Genomic DNA, 24,874 nt, shown 5'->3' on the forward strand with positions numbered 1-24,874 from the left:
AGGTTTCTTCAAACACTTTGGGCTGGACATTAGGGAGGAGGTGCAAGCTTCGTTTCAGTTGCCACAAAAAACTGTCAATATTCTTACTCTTCCAATTCTACAGACCGTTACTGTTTTACCACTTGTGACCAAAGTCTACTTACTGTACACTATTGTACCAAATTTTATACCTTGAGAGTTCAGTTGAAGAAAACAAGTACATTTTTCACAAATTGAAAACTAACCAGTACGTTAAGCAAGTATTTTTCTCGTGTTTTGTACCTCAACTTAGTAGGTACTAACTTTAAAATATAAATTCAAATTGAAGTTACTGTGCCTCCTAATAAATTCTGATATTTATATTATTGTAAAATGTCGTTTGTATTTATATTCGGAATAATGCAAGTACATTCACGCATGTCAGACAAAATATGTTTAGTTAATGCTGGAGAGTTGCACCATTTCTGGGGCGTGACTTTCAGGGCGCACACGCCCCCTCCCGTCAAAACTCCAAAGGCCTGCGGCATCTTCTACGCAGGTTTTTTGTTCCGTTATGCAACAGAGCGTAGGTTGCTGTTAACAATTAAACCTTTTGAAAATCGAGTAGCCATAACTCGTTCGTATACTAACAAGCAGTATCATACCGGAGTGACTTATAAAGATACACTTATTTAGTTTAAAACGGGAGTGTCACACTGCAGAGTAAGAATCTAAACAAGGATACGCCCATTTGCTATGCTAAAACAACAGGGAGCGAAGCGAAGAACTGGGTGCGTCCAGTCGCTCCCTGGAATGTACCATTTATAAAAGTAAAACAAAGCAACATCATTGTTTTCTTACAACTAGCTATCTATAGCAAGCTACTGTGTTACTGTTGACTGTATGATAAATGCTATATTTTACTTTTAGTTTATAGGGATGAGCAAGTTTCCGTAATAAATACTAAGAATGCTACCTCCCCCCACAGTTATATATACCGTGCGCGAGGCCGTTGCCACACCTGATTGCTAAGTACTCTAGTGCGAAGTGCTGCTTTGCTTTTCCAGGTTGTCTAAATCTCCGGTGACAGTTACTATGTCTTACGGGTACGGTCAGGGTCAGCCCGGTGCTGCAAGTTACAGCGGAGGGGTATGTAAGAAGTTTGAAATTTATTAATTAACGAGTAAAAAAATACTGCGTTTAACAGTCTGTGATTTCACTTCCGAGTTTCTTTCCCTCTTTGGGTAGAGTAACTTACAAGCGGGACATAGAAAAAGTTGGGTAAATGTAAGTTTTATTTTTTTCTTTTTACTGTATTTTAAATAACCGCAGATGGCTCACGGTACTGATATTTCTTATTGTAGACTCTCGAGCCTTGCTGCAGAGATGCATTTCATGGTTTAGTAATTAATGTGGTGCTATTAGTTTTATTATCGTGCTTTAATAATTTAATCTGCTCCATTAGAAAAAATTGACTTGTTGCGTCATGTATTATAAGTGTTTTGAAATACGTTTTATTTACAACTTAACGCGTAACCGTGCTTTCTTGTTCGGTTCTACGTATTTCCGACCCCGCGGGTGCTTCTTTGCTTAACCTCCAGCAAACTTTAGTAGATGATGATGATGATGATAATGATAATAATAGTAAATGTAAGGGGGGATACCAGTACTCCCGGTAAAACCCCACTATCTGACCTACACAGGCCTTGGGTTGCACTTCCTTATTGATTACACCAAGAAATCAAGATTAACCCTCACCAATGAGAGTCGTAGGCAATTTAATCATAAAAAAGAAACCGTAGCATACATTTTTCTGCTTTTAAACTGTAGATTTTCGACTCGGTATCAGCAGGGATAATACTGTGGCACGAAGATCTAGTTATGTTGCAATGTAAACCTTCAGGCTAGTAATTTATGCGGAACTCCTTGATTGCGAAGAACGAGTAAACCTCTAGTTTATTTGTAGATGCGTTTAAAAGACACATTACCTTCTAAAAATTAACACCGCAAAATGTATACCAAATTACGTACTTAATACCATCTAGTAAGATTTAACATTAGCGTTTTCAAAAGTAAATTGATTCATACACCAAAAATGTGGCTTGTTTCATTAAGAGTGACTCATTTAAAACTGAACTAACCAGTTAATGCTGCGTTTCCACATTTTTTTCCATGGCCGTTTTTTTCTGTCTTTAATGTGTTGGTATCATTAAACTACATTTTGTAATTTTGCCTTTGCTGGGTTTTCAATTTTTAGAAATAATTTACAAGTTGTTTTTTGCAACTTTCAGTTATGTATATTGTTGATAATTTAATTACATGACTTTTCAGTTTGATGGGTTGGCATTAGATCCTGCAGAAATCTTATCTTGTTGGTTGTGGTGAAGAAACTTTCTGAAGTTAGGGTTTTTATTCAAAGTATAAATAATGACCAATAGCTTAAATTCTTAATCTACTTATTCCAATGCAGACCACAGCCTTGGATCTTGACAGGATCTGGTGTGAGGGCAGGATTTGAGTGGTGCTGGAGTAACAGGCCATCACAGGGCACACTCATGCCCACACTCAATCACATTGGACCACTTTACATTTACTGTTCAACCAGACATGATTGTCTTTGGAACCTGCAATGAAAGCCAAATACCTGAGTAAAATTCATGTGCAACCAGGTAGAGTATAGTCTTGACACCCAGTAATTAGACTAGAATTGTAGCAAAGTAAATTAGGAGCGTGAACCCAACAAGTCTGCTCAGAAGTGTTAATTCTGATTTACTGGGTGGAATTCAAAAGTACCACTATTCATTCTTGCATTCAGTACATTTTTTTTATACTAACCTAATCCAATGTAGGGTTGAGGAGGAGACAAAGACTATCCCAGCATTAACCCAATGGTGTATCAGTTCATCACACAGTTATTCTGTACTGTACAAGTACAGTAAATTAAGTTTGCTTTTCTTCCTCCTTATAGCAGTATTTAATCTGATCCAAACAGAAAAAAAATATTCTTCATAATGAATTAATAGAATAAAATGTTTCTTTAAGTATTCTGTCCTGAGTGGTTATCGAGTAATGGAAGTAAAAACTTGTGACTTTACGCTGTAGGAAGGTAATGAAATAAATCAAGGTAAATAACATTCAATCTGGCTTTTATATAAGTAACATATACATGTTTTTCATATGCAGACCATCACAAAACATAACAAACAGGACTATGCATGATACCCTGGCAAGCTCTGTAAGTGCTGCTTTTTCTGTGAAGGATGCAGGGAAGGCTTCTGTTCTCTTTCTCCAATGTAGAATCCTCATCTGAGTTCACCTCTGTTATAGCACATCTTTATTTGAAAACAGCAGAGTCAGATTGGGGGAGTGTGAATGTGACTGAGGGAATAAAACGGGGGGATGTGGGGGGATGCTAACTTTACAAGTGCCAAGCGGTCATGTCTGTATTGTACCCTAACCCGATTCCTTTTACCTCTGTTATTTGATAGGGACTAAACACTATCACAAAAGGTACATGTATAACAAAACAAGTGTGCTTTTATTCAAGATTATAACCGAGACAAAAAAAATTGGGTTAGGGTACAATGCTGACATGACCGCTTGGTACTTGGCTCCCCCCGATCTGTGTGGTTTGGACATGTTCAGAGGAGAGATGCTGGGTATATTGGGAGAAGGATGCTAAGGATAGAGCTGCCAGGGAAATGAGGAAGGCCTAAGCAAAGGTTTATGGATGTGGTGAGAAGAGGACATGCAGGTGATCGGTGTAACAGAACAAGATGCAGAGTACAGAAAGATATGGAAGATGATCCGATGTAGCAACCCCTAACGGGAGCAGCCGAAAGAAGTCTTCACACATTACAGTATACACTTCATGTCTACATCTTGTCAGTTATTACTAAATAATGAAAAACATTTCATATGCCTGCCTCGTATTTCATCCTACATTTACATAGATCTTTGTAGACATGGAACACACATGAAATGCATGTATTCCAAATAATGATATACTGTATTATTTACCCAATACAACTCCAGGCACCTCCCTCGCAGTTAAGGAGCCTTGAGCTGGGAGAACTTAATGCCCGAGTTGAGGAGCGGCAGGTGACATAACAGGCTGCTTGTGCTATTCGACTCATTTTATAAAACAAAAGGTGCTGATAAAGAGGTGCAAATTAATTTAAGGAGGGCCAGGATTCCAAGTTTTTTTTGGTAGGCTTCAGGGATTCTGGTGTTAAAAAATGTACTGGGTGAGCCAAAATGAAGTACCACTTTTCTCAAGGTCATTGCGTGAGGTAGAGGCAACCAAGTGGGGTGGGGGTCCTTTGATAGGTGATCCCTTGTAGTTTTCAGTTGGCAACCTGACCTGGTCCGGTGCACACTGTGCTTTCGCTGTCGAAGTGTTCATCAAAAACAATGAATCCATCATGCATTCCTTCTAACAGTGGCATCCCAAATTGGAAAACAATTCTTCAGTGGGTGGCTAAATTCAGACAGACGGGTGCAACATTGAACAGAAAATCTCCAGGCTGATCTCAGACTGTACAAATGCCTGAAAACATACAAACTGTAAGGGCATCAATTTTGCATTCTCCTAGACATTCAGCGTACAAACATACTTCTACATTTGGCATTTCCAATATGTCTCTGAGGTGTGTTTTTTGCATGAGGGCCTTAATTTCCATCCGTATAAAATGATGGTGGAGCAGGAACTCTCTGAGAGACTGGAAGAACCGTAGAGAGTTGTGAGCAAACAGTCTGCCAACTGTTCGAGATGCTATCGCTATGTGCAGTGACAAGGCACATTTCCACTTGAAAGGTTGCGTAAATAAGCAAAACTCGTTATTGGGCTGAAACCAACCCTCATGAACTTCATCAGAGACCCCTGCACAGTGAGATGGTTATAGTTTGGTGTGTCGTTGCAGAATTTGGCATTGTAGGCCCTTACTTTTTTGAGGAGGTGGGGGAGCAACAGTTACCGTCACTTCAGAACGTCACATCGGAATGCTAGAACTTTTTGTGGCCCCAACTGGAAGAAATCGATGTGGTGGATGCCTGGTTTCAACAGAATGGAGCAACAGCTACGATGCAGAGATCCATGCAAGTTTTGCGGGAAATGTTTCCTGGGAAGCTGATCTCCCTGTTAGGCGACGTCTGGTGGCCTTCATGTTTGCCTGATCTCGTTACATGCGATTTCTTCTTGTGGGGCTATCTCAAGTCGAAGGTATACACACACTGACCTCAAAACCTTGAAGCCCTCAAGGACACTATTCGCCACGAACATTCCCCTTGAAATAGCAGAACGAGTCATGCGAGCATTCAGAAATCGTCTCGAAGAGTGTATGGCTAATGATGGCCACCACCTTGAAGACATCATTTTTAAAACGCAGTGAAAAAAATCAATGTTGTATTCCTTTGTGTCGTAATGAAATCTTATCTTGTAGTTTCTTGTATTGTTTCTATTATAGTGCTATGTTGGTGCAGGGTATTGAGTTTAACAAAGGTGCTAACAGTACAGAGATTTTTTTTGAGTTTTTCTGCCGAAGCAGCCTTTTAATGTTCAAAAAGAGAACCTACAAACTCTAGCACAGAGTAACTGGATCAAAATTCTGGTGCTTTGAGGCAACACCATTAACTGCTGCTTGTTATAGCAGACATGAGGTGTACTGGGAATATGATTCACAAATATAAAGTAACTAACAAGATAATACTTGTTCATAAAATGTGATGCAACACTTTTAAATATATTTTTTTTTGTGTGTGTGACTTGTATTATTCCAATCTTTTTAAACTGTTCCAAGAAAATGTAATGTGAAATTACTCTGATATACTTTTTAATCTTAAGCTGCACAGAATATCCATATTCAAGGTTTAGGCATATTATGCTATCTGTGTGTGAAACTGGATGGTTTGCCTTCACAGGAATCGTGCTGTGAAAATATGTCAGGAATGACAGATTAACTTTTTCCTTTGTGCTCTTAGCTTGTTAAAAACATGTTAAAACTTGATTTATTTAAGGTTTTTAAGCATTGGTCAGTTGTAATATTCAAACATGTATAACCTTTCGTATAATACTTTAAAACTCTTCATTATTTAAAACATCTGGTGGTTTAAAAAAAAATGTAAAATAGGCCGAACAGTCAGTATGTGCCAGTACACTATTTTTGGAAGTTAAATAGCCATAGTTCTGTAATATGGGTGTGTCACAAGCACTGTGGTGGTTAGGGGACATTCATTTAAGGAGGGTTTGACAATTATCCCACAGTTATTGTCTTAAAGACAAGTTCGTAGCTTTATTCTTTGTTGTAGCAACACAAAATGAGAACAGCATAATTCAGTGTGATAGGTGTGTTATATCAAACACTAATTTTAAACTGTTTTATTGAGATGACTATTTATTTAATTTTGCCAAGTCAATATTACTAAGTAAGAATTTTAAATTTATTGAACATTCACACATTTCCCTTTTTTTTTTTTTTTTCCTTTTCATAGTGGATATTTAGATAGATGGATACTTTATTAATTCCAAGGGGAAATTCACATTTGCTTTGCATTACTCATGTAAACTTAATATTTTACTTTAAAACTTAGCTAAATCGGATGCAGATCTGAACAATAATGCTTAACTTCAAAGGCACTTAATGTAAGTTTCTGTTTTGTAAAGTGTGGAGCCTTAGAGGTTTACATGTTGCATAAAAACTGTTCTGATTTGTAATGAATACTTTAAAGTAATATGTCCCATATATTTGTTTTAAAAAACGGACATTACTCAGTTTTGCTCTTGAATCTTAAACAATTCAAACTTTTTTTGTAACCCATTTGTTTGTTCAGTTAATACTTAGGATTTTTGTTTTCAATGTCATTAATGTCTCCTTTGTAAAGGAAATCCTGTTTAAAAGAGCCAGGCCTATTGGGAGTGTTTTAAGAATGTACACAGTCACAATGAATAAAATAAGGAGTTCTGTTGCTAAGTAAATAGTTACATGTTCATTTTGAAATGTATATTCATTTTGCATTCACATAATATTTCCTAAAAGTAGTCAACCAAAAAAAAGTTTTGAAAAAGAATGAGAAACTCTTTCCAAGAAACAGGTTTTTTGTAGCCTTTTTTGAAGATATCCATTTTGGATATACTGCATGTTGCTATAAAAATCAAATTTCTACATTAGCAGTGTTTTGTTTAGTGATGCTCGACCTCCTATCTAAATCAGACATTTTTCAGTACAAAAGACTTAATCAGTGATTTGTTAAATTAGCTGACAAGAAAAAATGATTTTTCAGAATCTGTTGTTCAAAATTTTATGGTAAATTAGTTGCAGTGCTCCTGTATGCAAGATATTATGGTAGGTGAGCTAGCACACATGGTTTTTATTTATTATTTTTTTTTACTGAAAACTGAGGTAGACTTTACCAAAATAGACAAGACCAAAATATTAGCTTTTTACAGTAAAGAAAGTGTAGTAATAAACTGAGAAATTAGGAAAAGCTACTTTAATTCATATCTTTATTTTGCCTTTTCTGAGTTTTTATGGTGAGCAAGCTTGTGTTAAATAGAGTATCTCATATTTTCTTTTCCTGACTGAAAATATGAAAAAGAATTTGAAATTGCTGCTTAGTAAAACAATAGGGCTTGTTGGCTTAAAAGCAGAAATGTCTACTTATAAGCTTGTTAAGCATATTAGTGTTGTCTCTTCTTGATAAACCGCTTATGAACATTTGATACGATTATTGGCTTTCCTTATTTGCCATAGGTAAGAAACAAGTACTACAGTTAAAATAGTAATCCATACTTTTAATTACACCAAGAAAGTATATATAAAATATAGGAATATCTACAGTAGCTGGTACACTGTATTAAAAAAAAAAAAATGTAGTACATGTGTTTTAATAGCAATGATTCAATGTGTGAAAAATATATTTTGTTGGACAAATGGTAAAATTACTTTTTTTTTTTTTTTGTTTGTTTTGTTTCACATAAGCAAATTGCAGATGAAATTAAACAGTATGTCAGCTTGTAAATATACTAAGCACTTTTCTTTTATGCCATATATATTGAGGATAATTTTTCTTTACATATTAAAGTATATGTTAAGGTTATTTTATTTTAGTATTTTTATTCACTGAAAATAAAGCCTACAAAGTTTCATTTTGTCCATAAAAATGAACAGGTAACACTTGTTGTCTATAGTTTTAATTATAAAAACAACAAAATTAACACTTTATAATATAGAATATAAGGTTTCTACAAGTCTGGTTATGTAGGAGCTTGGTGTACAAAGTTTTTTATATATAGGATTTTAAAAGGGAAAAAAACCTGGATCAGTGATTTATTCAACATGAAATCAGTGATCAGTATTGGTCCTAAAAAAGATCTTATTGGAACATCCCTACTTTGAACCTACTGTATGTACAGTATACCAATTAGTGACCATAGCAGAAATATCTCTCTATTATAAAAAGAAATCCTGGAAAGCAAAAGCAAGGTGACAATATGTGATCTTCTCGGAAGTTCTCTAAAGACATTTAAAAGACCCGCGAGACAAAAGAGACTTGCCACGGAGCGTCATGTGGGGACCGTAAACATGAGACTTGCTGCCAAGAGACTGTGCTAGGGCTGTCTCGCGGGGACGTGGAACATGAGATTCTTGCAAGACACGCCCTACTTATAACAGATATAAGAGCACATACATCAAAAAAGTCAGTCGTGTAAAAGCACGTAGTGCACACAGATACTGTGCTCTCGACACATATAAAGCGTATAAGGACAATACGGAGAATAGACACCCAAAGGCATTGGAGAGAAAAAAACGCATATAAGATTATGAAACCATTGAAATTTGAAAGTATTGCAGCGTCCCAGCCAGGTTGCGACCTTTTTGGTTTTAAGTGACTGTTTGGTCCAATTGTGGGAGGGCGGAGTAAGGCACGGAAGAGTGATAGTGGGGTATTGATTGATGTGGTAAGGGGGGTTGAGACGTGGGGGACGAGGGATTTGAGAGGGTGCTAGAAAGTTGTGTTTGGGGTTACGAAGTCAGCGATTGTTCAAGTAAAACTTTTGTGACACTTTATCATGTCAGTTGCTAGTTTCAAAGAAAAGATAAAACCTTGCATTACCGCGAAACAAAAGGTGATTAATCGTCAGAACCAGGTGTAACTGAAAAAAGAGCATGACAAATCGAGGTCAGAAATAAAAGGCAAAGAGTAGACCAGTCTTTTTGCATTCACATCATTCTTATGCACAAACATGGATTTACACAATAGTAGACCATACGCTATGAGAATCTGTGGTCCCACAACAGTTAAAAAAAAAAAAAAAAAATCTAAACACTACTCAGTTGCACTGTAAAAAAAAATAAACTTCCCTACCTCTGTTAATAACACAGTTAGTAGCCTAGCTACAGTAGTTGCAGCCCAGCAGTAATGCATCAGATCGCATATTTTTATTTAAAAAAATCAGCACATCCTGGGCAAGTCTACTTCTGAACTTAACAGTTATGCCAGTGGTGGAACATGCTTTTTCAGAGGGCAATGACGTTGTGGGAATGCATGGATAGTGCTGGGCCAAGTGGCTGAATTTCAGAAATCTATTTGCATTGTTTTACCATCCTCCAAAAATGGGTCTTCATTTGGTGGCATGCAGGGCTATGCTGAGAGAAGTTCTAGCTCACTCCATACCATTGCACTTTTAGTACGATAATCATGGCCAGACAGAGCCACAACTGCATCTTCAGTCATCGTGTGTGTGTTTTTTTTTTTCTGGTTCCAGAGCACAAGTGAGTGTCTCACTTTCAGCTTTTTTTCTACTTGTTCAGAGAGGGTGTGGAATTTCTCTTCAACTTTTTGCATTTTGTGGTTTTTTTTTTTGTTTTTTTTTTTTAAACCACCGATCTGAGAATGCCTAGATAGTTGTGTCTGAGACCAACCGCACTGGCAAGCCTCAAATTCAGGCGTATTTAAACTCACACGCTGGCAGATTCTACATCCTCAAGTGTGAGATGCCTGTTTGAGTGTGCTTGGCCATAGGGTAGACCCATGAATATGCAGATATTGGACTCGCAGGAAATATTCTACCTTTGTTTTGTGCAGCAAGTGTGCATAGCAAAGGAAGCATTTCTTTGAGAGTATGCCAGTCATCTTCAGCTGTTGCCATATGTTAATTCTTTCAGGCAGCATGGCACAAATTACCTATTGTTGCTGAAGTATGTGCTCAAACATCTCCTACATAGTGATGTCTGACCAGCTGGAACTCCAAATTTGTGCTGAACCATTTTTACAGGATGCTTTAATCTCATACTTGTATGACTGAGCATTGTACTGTTTGAATAGTTGATGGAAAGTTTAGCATCAAAGATCTTGCACATTAGTGCTGTTTCTTACCTGGACAGATAACCGTTTTATTTAACTCCCCTGCACATCCCCATTACCGACAATATAATAGTTCTACGTGTAAATATCTGACTTGTGGTGAATTTGTTTTGTTCTGTGAATTATTTTTTTTTTTAAATCTAAACCAGTAACACTGAATTAAATGTATTGTTTCCCTAGTATGGTGGTGCACCTGGAGCCCCTGGTCCTCAACAGGATCCCCTCTTTGGCTTTTTCTCTTCTGTGGCTGGCCAGGTAAGTATTGCAAAATATTTGCAGTCTGTCTTTGAAAAAGTAATAGAAATATTTGTTTTTATACACAGTGTGGCTTGGGGGATCTGAACATGCGGTGGGTGACAGATTCCTATTAAATGGGGCTTAACTAATAAAAACATAACTCCCCGGAAAACCTACCTTTTTTTTTTCTTACTTTTTTTTAGCATTTTATTATTATTATTAGATGATTTTATTCAACTTGCCCTCTCTGTTTGTCTGGGTTAAATTTTGCAAGCAATTTTTTTACCCAGTTTTACTGAATTGATTTCTTTTAAACTTGGCATGCATGCTGATCTCTGGTGACAATGCAATATTTAGTCAGTTTTGACCCAGATTCTGTACGTTAATTGCATCAAATTAAAATTCTATTTTGTTATTATACGTACTTTTAGCTGAATTTATATTTTTATATATATATATATATATATATATATATATATATATATATATATATATATATATATATATATATATATATATATATATATATATATATATATATATATATATATATATACATACATACATACATACATATATACATATATACATACATATATATATGTATGTATATATATATATATATATATATATATATATGTGTGTGTTTTATATATATAAAATATTATACACACACACAGTGGTGTGAAAAACTATTTGCCCCCTTCCTGATTCTTCTTCTGATTCTTTTTGCATGTTTGTCACACAATGTTTCTGATCATCAAACACATTTAACCATTAGTCAAATATAACACAAGTAAACACACAAAATGCAGTTTTTAAATGATGGTTTTTATTATTTAGGGAGAAAAAATCCAAACCTACATGGCCCTGTGTGAAAAAGTAATTGCCCCCTGAACCTAATAACTGGTTGGGCCACCCTTGGCAGCAATAACTGCAATCAAGCATTTGCGATAACTTGCATTGAGTTTTTTACAGCGCTCTGGAGGAATTTTGGCCCACGCATCTTTGCAGAATTGTAATTCAGCTTTATTTGAGGGTTTTCTAGCATGAACTGTCTTTTAAAGGTCATGCCATAGCATCTCAATTGGATTCAGGTCAGGACTTTGACTAGGCCACTCCAAAGTCTTCATTTTTCTTTTTCTTCAGCCATTCAGAGGAAGATTTGCTGGTGTGTTTTGGGTCATTGTCCTGTTGCAGCACCCAAGATCGCTTTAGCTTGAGTTGACGAACAGATGGCCGGACATTCTCCTTCAGGATTTTTTGGTAGACAGTAGAATTCATGGTCCCATCTATCGCAGCAAGCCTTCCAGGTCCTGAAACAGCAAAACAACCCCAGACCATCACACTGCCACCACCATATTTTACTGTTGGTATGATGTTCTTTTTCTGAAATGCTGTGTTCCTTTTACGCCAGATGTAACGGGACATTTGCGTTCCAAAAAGTTCAACTTTTGTCTCATCAGTCCACAAGGTATTTTCCCAAAAGTCTTGGCAATCATTGAGATGTTTCTTAGTAAAATTGAGACAAGCCCTAATGTTCTTTTTGCTTAACAGTGGTTTGCTTCTTGGAAATCTGCCATGCAGGCCGTTTTTGCCCAGTCTCTTTCTTATGGTGGAGTCGTGAACACTGACCTTAATTGAGGCAAGTGAGGCCTGCAGTTCTTTAGACGTTGTCTTGGGGTAATTTTGGTCGGCCGGCCACTCCTGGGAAGGTTCACCACTGTTCCATGTTTTTGCCATTTGTGGATAATGGCTCTCACTGTGGTTCGCTGGAGTCCCAAAGCTTTAGAAATGGCTTTATAACCTTTACCAGACAGATAGATCTCAATTACTTCTGTTCTCATTTGTTCCTGAATTTCTTTGGATCTTGGCATGATGTCTAGCTTTTGAGGTGCTTTTGGTCTACTTCTCTGTGTCAGGCAGCTCCTATTTAAGTGATTTCTTGATTGAAACAGGTGTGGCAGTAATCAGGCCTGGGGGTGGCTACGGAAATTGAACTCGGGTGTGATGCACCACAGTTAGGTTATTTTTTAACAAGAGGGCAATTACTTTTTCACACAGGGTCATGTAGGTTTGGATTTTTTTTCTCCCTAAATAATAAAAACCATTTAAAAACTGCATTTTGTGTTTACTTGTATTATATTTGACTAATGGTTAAATGTGTTTGATGATGAGAAACATTTTGTGTGACAAACATGCAAAAGAAAAAGAAATCAGTTTAGTTTTTCACACCACTATGTATGTATGTATGTATGTTTATATATTTATTAGCGGTGTTAGTCAAGTAGTTAGTGTGTTGGTCGCTCAATTGACACAAACCTCTTTTTTTTTTTTTTTTTTAAATATTTTTGCCAATTTTTAATTTTTATATATAAATCTGGCAAAATACTCTTTTCAGTGATTTGGCAATATTGACTCAGTGGGTAAAATTATTGGGCTTTTCTAAGAAAGATTGAAGGTTCAATTCCCCAATAGACAAACATGCATTTCCAGTACAGTATTTCACATGTTTAAGGCTTCACCATAGTTGGGATTTTATGAAATGAGAAATGAACATGAATGAATGTTATGTTTCACTTTAAAACTGTAGGTTCAATTCCTCCCTGTTGCTAATGTAATTTCTGTCAAATCACCTTCCCACCCAAGTCAAGGTTTTTGTAACGTGCGCAGGACTATATGGCTTTAGGGTAACTAAAAGAAATTGTGGTCACACATAATGGTCACATTAAGTCACTAGAATATGAAAATATAAATTTTATATAGTAATTTAAAAGTGCTAGAACAGCATGAAAAGCACTCGCAGGCTACTGGACACTTAATACTCAGAGTGACACATCCTCTCTCATTACCATGTTGGGAACAAATAAAACTATAAGAATACAGACACATTAGCTTTAGACACAACACTTTAAAAATGTGCATACTTTTATTTTATACAAACTAAAAAGGCAAACAACATTCTGCTATGTATACCACCAGCCTACCACCGTGCCTGTAAGCAAAAAAGAGCAGTCTAGCTACAAGCAAACACCATCTGTGCTTGTAATAGTTAAAACACCAAGTGCTCACTGCCATCAATAAATATTATTATATATGATAAACATTACCAGCTTATTATAATCCACATATTTTGTCCTGCATCCATAAAAGTTCTGACATTTCTTTTTAGTGTCCCTATTCTACACACTGCAGTATCTCATACTTACAATAATATGCTTTCTCTCTACTTTGATTTGATTATATCCTCACTGCTACTTCCACACATGTTATAAATACAGTATGCCCCCTTTGTACTGTTGCCTTTTACATATTGTGCACATCACTGGGAACTTGGCAAGAAAGGGTTCCACAAGGCATTTTACCCGAATCTATCCGAGATTCCTGTGTTACACTTAATTTGATTCAGTTGTGTTAATGTGATTCATGGCTTCCTTATCAAATTGCATGTTGATGCTATATTGTAATATTTTCTTTGTAAAGTGCATTGTTATGGGAAGAGGAGCTGCGTCTTACTGGCTAACATTCTTTTCCTTTTTTTTTTAAATGGTTTTCATCTTCATCTAAATGTATAAGTGATTTTTATTCACATCACTGTTTCATATAGGATGGCCAAATAGATGCAGAGGAGCTACAGAAATGCCTTACTCAAGCAAATTTTACTGGTACCTCCAAACGTAAGTAACCTAAAAATTAGTGCATCATATGTTCTTGATGACGTTTACTTTGTTTAATTTTTATTATAATAGTGCTTACTGTACATTTCAAATGCAATCTGCCTAATTTGTGCTTTGATCTCACTGAAGGGATTTTTGTTTGACTTACAATAGTACAGATCCTTTTGATGAAACTTCTAATTCCTCTTAGGCATGTCCAGATGAATCAAAGCCCCTATTATCTGGAATTTCCTAAAAGCATCATTTGTGTAATACTCAATTCTTGTTTTATAAATAAAGTCTAATGCCAAATTTTTAAAATGCAAACTTTTCATCCAAATAAAATTTTCATAGGGCATTGGAGTAACACAGAAGTACTGTAGTTGATGATCATTGTATTCAAATAATTTTAGTGCCTTTGCAGTGTAGTTGCAGTACAATAGAAAGGACTCGCCAGTGACAGTATAATAATAAAAAAAAAAAGTATAGTTATCAAGACAAAGAAAAACATAGGCAGTTAGGCTCATGAAGCAAAAATACTTGAAAATTAACATATCAAAGAAAAAACCCTAAGATCTCAAGTTCTCATGTCTTTTTGTCAGGAATTTTAACTTTCTGTATTGGGACTACTTGTACTCTTTCCTGGATGGGTAGCTTGGTATACCCACTGCACTCTGCTTTGCTGTAGTATAAAGTGATGTGTTATTTCATTGCAGTTCGCTGTATGTTAATTTGCAATTACATAGTTTATACATCAACATATTGGTCTCAACTGCTGCGCAATTGTTTTAGAGGAGCTTTAACTCTGTGTATTCTATGTATGCATTTATTAATTTGCTAACTTACCAGTTTTTTTTTTTTTTTTTTTTTTTTCTTTTAAACATAGCTTTCAACCTGGAAACGTGCAGGCTAATGATATCCATGTTGGATGTATCCTTTTCGTTTCTGCTTATTCCATTAGTATTATCGGCAGCAGTTTTTTAACAAAATCAATCTTCTGTAGAATGTTTTTACTAAAAGCCATTTTAGGTGACATTTGTTCCAGTACTCCTTGCTCCAAAAATATGTGGGACATCTTTGATATCATTAATTTCTTTTTAAAGGGAAGCAATAATGTTTTACTATCTTACAATAATAAGGTAATTTCATTTGGGGGGGTAATCATGGTGTGACATTTTTTTTTTTTTTAATTTTGCAAAAATGCAGCCCAGACAGAATGAGACACATAATCTTAAGTATACAGGTACACTACTTCTAATTTTTATTGATCCTAGCAACTTGTATGCAGGGAGAATCAGCACTTTGTTTCACCATAAAATATAAACTGGCTTTTAAGTGCACTGTTAATCAGGGGTTCAGATAGATATTGGAGCACCAGCAGGCTCTGTGGATCATTCAGCATTTCAAAAGGAAAAGAGTATTTTTTTCTTAGACGGTTGGTTGTCCATTTTCACTGATGATGATAGAATAAAACATTCTCAAACAGGCTTGGGGAGGTGTCATTGTCTGAAACATTTTTAGACTTCCACAGTAATGCAGCGCTGCTTTGTTACTATTTAAATCTGAGTTTTCTTTTTTTGAAATAAAGCATTTATTTTTGTCTAGTACTAGGGTAAATTAATTATGGCTAAAATAGAAAATGTCTGCCACATTATTATTGCTTTCAGTTATTAGTTTTTTATGATTACTGTGTTGTTGGTTATGGGAATTAACAGTATGATCAGAGGTGGTAAATATTTCAGGAAAAATCAAGAAATGTTTACATTTTTCTTCTATACTTCCGAGTCAAATATTTAACAAAAAAACAGTGTGACAGCATGTCTTGCATTCTAAAACATATATATTTCATAGTATTCCTACCCCTTAATAATAATCATTTGGGTTTGAGTATTAACTTGTATTTCCAGCATTGCACATTTCTTTGCACGACTTTATTGTATAAAATAGCTGTTTTTTCTTTAATTCTGGCATTTCAGCGAGATATGACTGGTACAATGGGTTTCAATGAGTTCAAGGAGCTGTGTAATGTAATAAATGCTTGGCGAGGTAACTTTATGAGCATGGACAAAGACAGGAGTGGTACTGTAGATGCCCAGGAAATGCAGCAGGCCATCACTTTAATGGGTAAGTGTGCTTAAATGCTGTGTCTGTCTTCTGTTTGTAGGTGTAGTCATTTAGGGGAGCTTGTGGCCATAATATTTTATGTTTTATACAAGGGCTATTCAATTACAAATTCAGTTGGGCCAGATTTTCACACCAAGAAATTTAGCAGGGCCAGACATTTTCAGCGGCCGGTATGCAGCAGGTAACTAATTTTAAACTAGCATAAATAAACATATTGAAAAACAAGTAATGTTTATTTATTGATTCCCTTTGAAATTTGGCCATATCTGACACCGGAACATCAAAAAGTGCATAAAGATATATAAACAACTAGCAAAATACCCACGCTTCGCAGCGGAGAAGTAGTATGTTAAAGAAGTTATGAAAAAGAAAAGGAAACATTTTAAAAATGACGTAACATGATTGTCAATGTCATTATTTTGTCACTGTTGTGAGTGTTGCTGTCATAATAAATCTATACTAATAAAAGGCAAAGCCCTCACTCACTCACTCACTCACTGACTCATCACTAATTCTCCAACTTCCCGTGTGGGTGGAAGGCTGAAATTTGGCAGGTTCATTCCTTACAGCTTCCTTACAAAAGTTGGGCAGGTTTTATATCGAAATTCTACGCGTAATGGTCATAACTGGAAGCAGTTTTTCTCCATTTACTGTAATGGAGATGAGCTTCAACGCCGTGGGGGCGGAGTTTCGTGTGACATCATCACGCCTCCCACGTAATCACGCAGTACCTAGAAAACCAGGAAGACCTCAAAAAAGCTGAAGAAAACATGCATTATATAATTGAGAAGGCAGCGAAACAATAAGAAGCGAGCGAGTGACATATACAACCATATTCATGAGTTCTGCTACTTCGGAAACAAAGCACGATGTAAACCTACACTTTAAATTAAGTTCATAGACAGGCTGCCGCTGGCGTTTGTAATTTAGTGCCTACCCATATAAGGCCGTCCGTCAGCGGCAATCCAATAGCAAACTCCCACTAAATATTCACGGGTGAAGGACTGTGCTTATGCAGAGGAAGATGAGATGGTCAGGGTGGTGTTTGATACAGACTCAGCGAAACTGCAAGAGAAAGTTTTAAGTGCCAGGACTAAGGTAACATTAAATACAGCCATGGACATAGCACGAGATGGCACCAGCACAGCTGGGAAACTTCGATGCATGTACACCGAGCGGCTCCGTGAACTGGCGCAGTGCACAGATAAAAGCAACAGTTCCAAAGAGCTGAACAAAAACTGAATTACACAATTGAAAAGGCAGCAAAAATATGAAGCGTTTGATACATACAAGCATATTCATAAATCCAAAACAAAGCACACGTTGGAAAAAGTCAATGTCCCGCTAAAGGAAGACAGTGTAAAAAAAAAAACGTGCATGCAGTGTGTCAGGTCTCAGATAAAGAAGAAGACGAGCTGTTTATTGATGCAGTAAGAACCGAATCGATGAATGAAACCTGTCATCTTTACAACGATTGACAAACACGGAATGTAACTTGAACACAACACATCCTACAAATATAATGATAATCAAATCCTTGATTGAAAGAACACTAGTAATAATCAAATCCTTGATGACAGTCAACACTCAGTAACACTCACAAAACAAATACTGTATATTGACAGTCATGTTATATATATATTTAATATATATATATATATTTATATAGCTTTTTATACATACTACTATATATATATATATATATATATATATATATATATATATATATATAACCCGATCTACATACTCGAATAATGGATACTTTATTAGCCATCAATGATTGTTTTGGTAAAGCCATACTCAGTGTATTCATTAGATGAGCGGTAAAAAGTAAGAGTGAGGGAAGGATGACTTATTGAGGCATGCAGGCTGTAGTGCTTGGCGTCAACTCTATCTGAATTGCGATCACATTTGAAAAAATATATCTTTTCAAGTTCTATTTAGTCCATATGTGTCAAACTCAAGGGCAGCGGGTCACATCCGACCCGGTGTAATTATATCCGCCCGCGAGATCATTTTATATACTGTATTATTGTTATTAAAGCCCGGGTATATGAAGCGCTGGTAACACAATAAACTACATATCCCATAATGCAGCACTTCAGCTGCCTTGCGAACACTTACCGAAGTTAATCAAGTTATTGCGAAGCTAGCTCACACGATGCTGAAGAGAAAAGTTGATTCTGAAAATAGAGCCTTTAAAAACCGATGGGAGGCTGAGTATATGTTTACTAAACCCGTGTGTCTCATTTGTGGAGCTAATGTGGCTGTAATTACAGAATTTAATCTAAGACGGCACTATGAGACAAAACATCAGGTTAACCTGAATGCAATGCAGAAGATACAGAAAGCAGCATAATTAAATAAGAATCTGACACTTCAGCGGACGTTTTAACCCGTGCACAATCACAAAGTGATTTCAAGTGAAGCTGCTTTTATGGGAGACACAAATGCACCAGTGCACCTTGCCTCACTTTCCCTGTTGCCAAGTAATGTTAAACCAAGTCGTCACTACGGTGTTCCCAAACACGCACTTTGCTGATAAACTGAGCGCACTGAGTTTGCACGGCGCTTTGGTGACTTTGAAGAACAAAAAAAGTCCGTCTACATGCGGCTCGAACCTTATGCATGTTTGGTAGCACATATCTGTGTGAGAAGCTCTTCTCAGTGATAAAGACTAACAAAACAGCACACAGGAGTCGCCTCACTGAGCACCTGCAATCCATCCTGAGAATCTCCACAACACAGAACCTCACACCAAACATAAACGAACCTGTGGCCAAAAAGATGCCAGGCGTCCAGCTCTAAAATGACATATGAGCAAAGACAACTGAATGATTTGATTTGTTATTGCTGAAAAGAACACATTTCATTTATATTTCTAGGTTTTGTTATGCAGCATGTTCATATTTGAATTTGTATCATTTTGACAGGATATATTTTTATGGAGAGCAAAATATTATAAGTTGTTTAAGGTTTGAGTTGATTTATTCACGAATAATATTCCTGTCTGTTTTTACCATTCCTACCAAACATATTTCTGTCGACTAAATAAAAATTCCTTCTATTTAAAATTTAAATAGAACTTGAACAAATCGATAGCTCATAATATCACGCAGACTTGCGCGTAAGAGTGGGAGTTATCCGTTTTAACAAGCAGCGTATTGCACTGATCTGAAATAGCTGTGTGTGTATATATGTAGATATGTATATATATGTTTATATATATATATATATATATATATATATATATATATATATATATATATATATATATATATATATATATATATATATATATATATATATATATATATATATATATATATATATATATATATATATATATATATATATATGTATGTGTACTAGCAAAATACCGCTTAGCTTGGAGAAGTAGTGTGTTAAAGAAGCAATGAAAAGAAAAGGAAAAATTTTGAAAATAGCGTAACATGATTGTCAATGTAATTGTTTTGTCACTGTTGTGAGTGATGAGTCTTGTTGTCATATATATATATATATATATATATATATATATATATATATATAGATAGATAGATAGATATACATACATACATACATACATACATACATACATACATACATACATACATACATACATACATACATACATACATACATACATACATACACACACAGCTATTTCAGTATCAGTGCGCTGCTTGTTAAAACGGATAACTCCGTCTTACGTGCAAGTCTGCGTGGATATTATGAACTATCGTATTTGTTCAAGTTCTATTTAAATTTTAAATAGAAGGAATTTTTATTTAGTCGACAGAAATATCTTTGGTAGGAATGGTAAAACAGACAGGAATATTATCGTGAATAAATCAACTCAAACCTTAAACAACTTATAATATTTTGCTCTCCATAAAAATATATCCTGTCTAAATTATACAAGTTAGAAATAAAGTAAACGTTAAAAGAACAAACATTCAAATTTCTTTACTCTTATGTAATTTTATATAAAAATAAACTTAGATTTTAAATATCCCAAAAGATTTTGCTCTCCATAAAAATATATCCTGTCAAAATTATACAAATTCAAATATGAACATGCTGCATAACAAAACCTAGAAATATAAATAAAATGTGTTCCTTTCAGCAATAACAAATCAAATCATTCAGTTGTCTTTGCTCATATGTCATTTTAGAGCTGGACGCCTGGCATCTTTTTTGGCCACAGGTTCGTTTCTGTTTGGTGTGAGGTTCTGTGTTGTGGAGATTCTCAGGATGGATTGCAGGTGCTCATCAGTGACTCCTGTGTGCTGTTTTGTTAGTCTTTATCACTGAGAAGAGCTTCTCACACAGATATGTGCTACCAAACATGCACAAGGTTCGAGCCGCATGTAGACGGACTTTTTGTTCTTCAAAGTCACCAAAGCGCCGTGCAAACTCAGTGCGCTCAGTTTATCAGCAAAGTGCGATTTGGGAACACCGTAGTGACGACTTGGTTTAACATTACTTGGCAACAGGGAAAGTGAGGCAAGGTGCACTGGTGCATTTGTGTCTCCCATAAAAGCAGCTTCACTTGAAATCACTTTGTGATTGTGCACGGGTTAAAACGTCCGCTGAAGTGTCAGATTCTTATTTAATTATGCTGCTTTCTGTATCTTCTGCATTGCATTCAGGTTAACCTGATGTTTTGTCTCATAGTGCCGTCTTAGATTAAATTCTGTAATTACAGCCACATTAGCTCCACAAATGAGACACACGGGTTCAGTAAACATATACTCAGCCTCCCATCGGTTTTAAAGGCTCTATTTTCAGAATCAACTTTTCTCTTCAGCATCGTGTGAGCTAGCTTCGCAATAACTTGATTAACTCGGTAAGTGTTCGGCAAGGCAGCTGAAGCGCTGCATTATGGGATCTGTAGTTTATTGTGTTACCAGCGCTTCATATACCCGGCTTTAATAACAATAATACAGTATATAAAATGATCTCGGGCGGATATAATTACGCCGGGCGGATGTGGCCCGGCCCTTGAGTTTGACACATATGGACTAAATAGAACTTGAAAAGATATATTTTTCAAATGTGATCGCGCAATTCAGATAGAGTTGACGCACTACAGCCTGCATGCCTCAATAAGTCATCCTTCCCTCGCTCTTACTTTTTACCGCTCATCTAATGAATACACTGAGTATGGCTTTACCAAAATCCATTATTGATCGGGTATGTAGATATATATATATATATATATATATATATATATATATATATATATATATATATATACCAGCGATCGCAGCGGAGAAGTAGTGTGTTAAAAAAGCTAGAAAAGAAAAGGGAACATTTTAAAAATAACGTAACATGACTGTCAATATACAGTATTTGTTTTGTGAGTGTTACTGAGTGTTGCTGTCATCAAGGATTTGATTATCATTATTTCTTTCAATCAGGTTCGTATTTGTAGGATGTGTTGTGTTCAAGTTACATTCCGTGTTTGTCAATCGCTGTAAAGATGACAGGTTTCATTCATCGATTCGTTTCTTACTGCATCAATAAACAGCTCGTCTTCTTCTTTATCTGAGACCTGACACACTGCATGCACGGGTTTTTTTACACTGTCTTCCTTTAGCGGGACATTGACTTTTTCCAACGTGTGCTTTGTTTTGGATTTATGAATATGCTTGTATGTATCAGACGCTTCATATTTTTGCTGCCTTTTCAATTGTGTAATTCGGTTTTGTTCAGCTCTTTGGAACTGTTGCTTTTATCTGTGCACTGCGCCAGTTCACGTGAGCCGCTTCGGTGTACATGCATCGAAGTTTCCCAGCTGTGCTGGTGCCATCTCGTGCTATGTCCATGGCTGTATTTAATGTTACCTTAGTCCTGGCACTTAAAACTTTCTCTTGCAGTTTCGCTGAGTTTGTACCAAACACCACCCTGACCATCTCATCTTCCTCTGCATAAGCACAGTCCTTAACCCGTGAATATTTAGTGGGAGTTTGCTATTGGATTGCCGCTGACGGACGGCCTTATATGGGCAGGCACTAAATTACAAACGCCAGCGGCAGCCTGTCTATGAACTTAATTTAAAGTGTAGGTTTACATCGTGCTTTGTTTCCGAAGTAGCAGAAGTCATGAATATGGTTGTATATGTCACTCGCCGCTTCTTATTGTTTCGCTGCCTTCTCAATTATATAATGCATGTTTTCTTCAGCGCTTTTTTGAGGTCTTCCTGGTTTTCTATGTACTGCGTGATTACGTGGGAGGCGTGATGATGTCACACGAAACTCCGCCCCCACGGCGTTGAAGCTCATCTCCATTACAGTAAATGGAGAAAAACTGCTTCCAGTTATGACCATTACGCGTAGAATTTCGATATAAAACCTGCCCAACTTTTGTAAGGAAGCTGTAAGGAATGAACCTGCCAAATTTCAGCCTTCCACCCACACGGGAAGTTGGAGAATTAGTGATGAGTGAGTGAGTGAGGGCTTTGCCTTTTATTAGTATAGATTTGTGTGTGTGTGTGTATATGTATGTGTATATATGTAGATATATATATATATATATATATGTGTATGTATGTGTGTGTGTGTATATATATCATATTATATATATATATATATATATATATATATATATATATATATATATATATATATATATATATATATATATATATATATATATATATGACAACAAGACTCATCACTCACAACAGTGACAAAACAATTACATTGACAATCATGTTACGTTATTTTCAAAATGTTTCCTTTTCTTTTTCATTGCTTCTTTAACACACTACTCCGCTAAGCAGAGCGGTATTTTGCTAGTAAATAAATAAATAAAAAAAAAAAATATATATATATATATATACATACACACAAACACACACACGGTGGGCTATTTATATGGATACACCTTAATAAAATGGGAATGGTTGGTGATATTCCTGTTTGTGGCACATTAGTTTATGTGAGGGAGAAAACTTCAAGATGGGTGGTGGCCATTTTGAAGTTGGCCATTTTGGATCCAACTTTTGGTTTTTCAATAGGAAGAGGGTCATGTTACACATCAAACTTATTGGGAATTTCACAAGAAAAACAATGGTGTGCTTGGTTTTAACGTAACTTTATTCTTTCATGAGGTGTTTACAAGTTTAGCATAGACAATTACCTTCAGATGACCCCAAAGATAAAAGTCTAAGGGGGTCAGATCGGGAGACCTTGGAGGCCATTCAACTGGCCCACAATGACCAATCCACTTTCCAGGAAACTGTTCATCTAGGAATGCTCGGACCTGACACCCATAATGCGGTGGTGCACCATCTTGCTGGAATAACTCGGGGAACGTGCCAGCTTCAGTGCATAAAGAGGGAAACGCATCCTCGTGTAGCAATTTCGCATATCCAGTGGCCTTGGTTCCCATTGATGAAGAATGGCCCTACTATCTTTGTACCCCATATACCACACCATAACATCAATTTTTTTTGTTCCAACAGTCTTGGAGGGATCTATCCAATGTGGGTTAGAGTCAGACCAATAGCGGAGGTTTTGTTTTAACTTCACCATTCACATAAGTTTGCCTCATCACTGAATAAAATCTTCTGCGTAAACTGAGGGTCATGTTCCAATTTTTGTTTTGGCCATTCTGCAAATTCAGTGCGCTGATCTGGGTCATCCTTGTTGAAATGCTGCAGTAGCTGGAGTTTGTAAGGGTGCCATTTGTGAGTAGCTAATATCCGCCGAAGGGATGTTCGACTAATGCCACTCTCCATTGACATGCGGCGAGTGCTACGCTGTGGGCTCCTGCTGAATGAAGCTAGGACAGCCATTGATGTTTCTTCATTAGTGACAGTTTTCATGCGTCCACATTTTGGCAAATCCAACACTGAATCAGTTTCACGAACCTTAGCAAGCAGTTTGCTAACTGTAGCATGGGAGATGGGTGGTCTCGTAGGGTGTCTTGCATTGAAATCTGCAATGACCCGGTTACTGCGTTCACCAGACATCAACAAAATTTCTTTCCGCTCCTCGCGTGTTAACCTCTGCGACATGTCCATGGCTGTAAACAAAGAGAAACTTGTAAATAACTCATGAAAGAATAAAGTTACATTAAAACTAAGCACACCATTGTTTTTCTTGTGAAATTCCCAATAAGTTTGATGTGTCACATGACCCTCTTCCTATTGAAAAAACAAAAGTTGGATCCAAAATGGCCAGCATGGTCACCACCCATCTTGAAAAGTTTTCCCTCTCACATATACTAATGTGCCGCAAACAGGAAGTTAATATTACCAACCATTCCCATTTTATTAAGGTGTATCTATATAAATGGCCCACTAATATATAAAAATATATATATATATATATATATATATATATATATATATATATATATATATATATATATATATATATATATATATATATAAAAATAATATAAATTTCTGCTCAAAAGAATTAAAGGAACACTTTTTAATCGGAGTATAGCATAAAGTCAATGAAACTTATGGGATATTAATCTGGTCAGTTAAGTAGCAGAGGGGGTTGTTAATCAGTTTCAGC

General features: G+C 36.1%; 1 protein-coding gene across 2 annotated transcripts in view; it reads left to right on the plus strand.

The window, feature by feature from the left end:
• Window positions 1–966: 966 nt before the first annotated feature.
• Window positions 967–24,874, plus strand: part of sri (sorcin) — a 37,778-nt gene continuing 13,870 nt past the window's right edge. For both annotated transcript variants that reach the window (XM_039737410.1, XM_039737411.1), the window contains exons 1-5: window positions 967–1,107; window positions 10,501–10,575; window positions 14,165–14,234; window positions 15,100–15,143; window positions 16,190–16,337. In XM_039737410.1, the coding sequence (XP_039593344.1) occupies window positions 1,054–1,107; window positions 10,501–10,575; window positions 14,165–14,234; window positions 15,100–15,143; window positions 16,190–16,337 (391 nt within the window). In that variant the 5' untranslated portion in view covers window positions 967–1,053. The remainder of the gene's footprint in view (window positions 1,108–10,500; window positions 10,576–14,164; window positions 14,235–15,099; window positions 15,144–16,189; window positions 16,338–24,874) is intronic.

The sequence above is a fragment of the Polypterus senegalus genome, chromosome 15 (assembly GCF_016835505.1).
Source record: "Polypterus senegalus isolate Bchr_013 chromosome 15, ASM1683550v1, whole genome shotgun sequence".
In the NCBI taxonomy this organism is placed as follows: Eukaryota; Metazoa; Chordata; class Cladistia; order Polypteriformes; family Polypteridae; genus Polypterus; species Polypterus senegalus.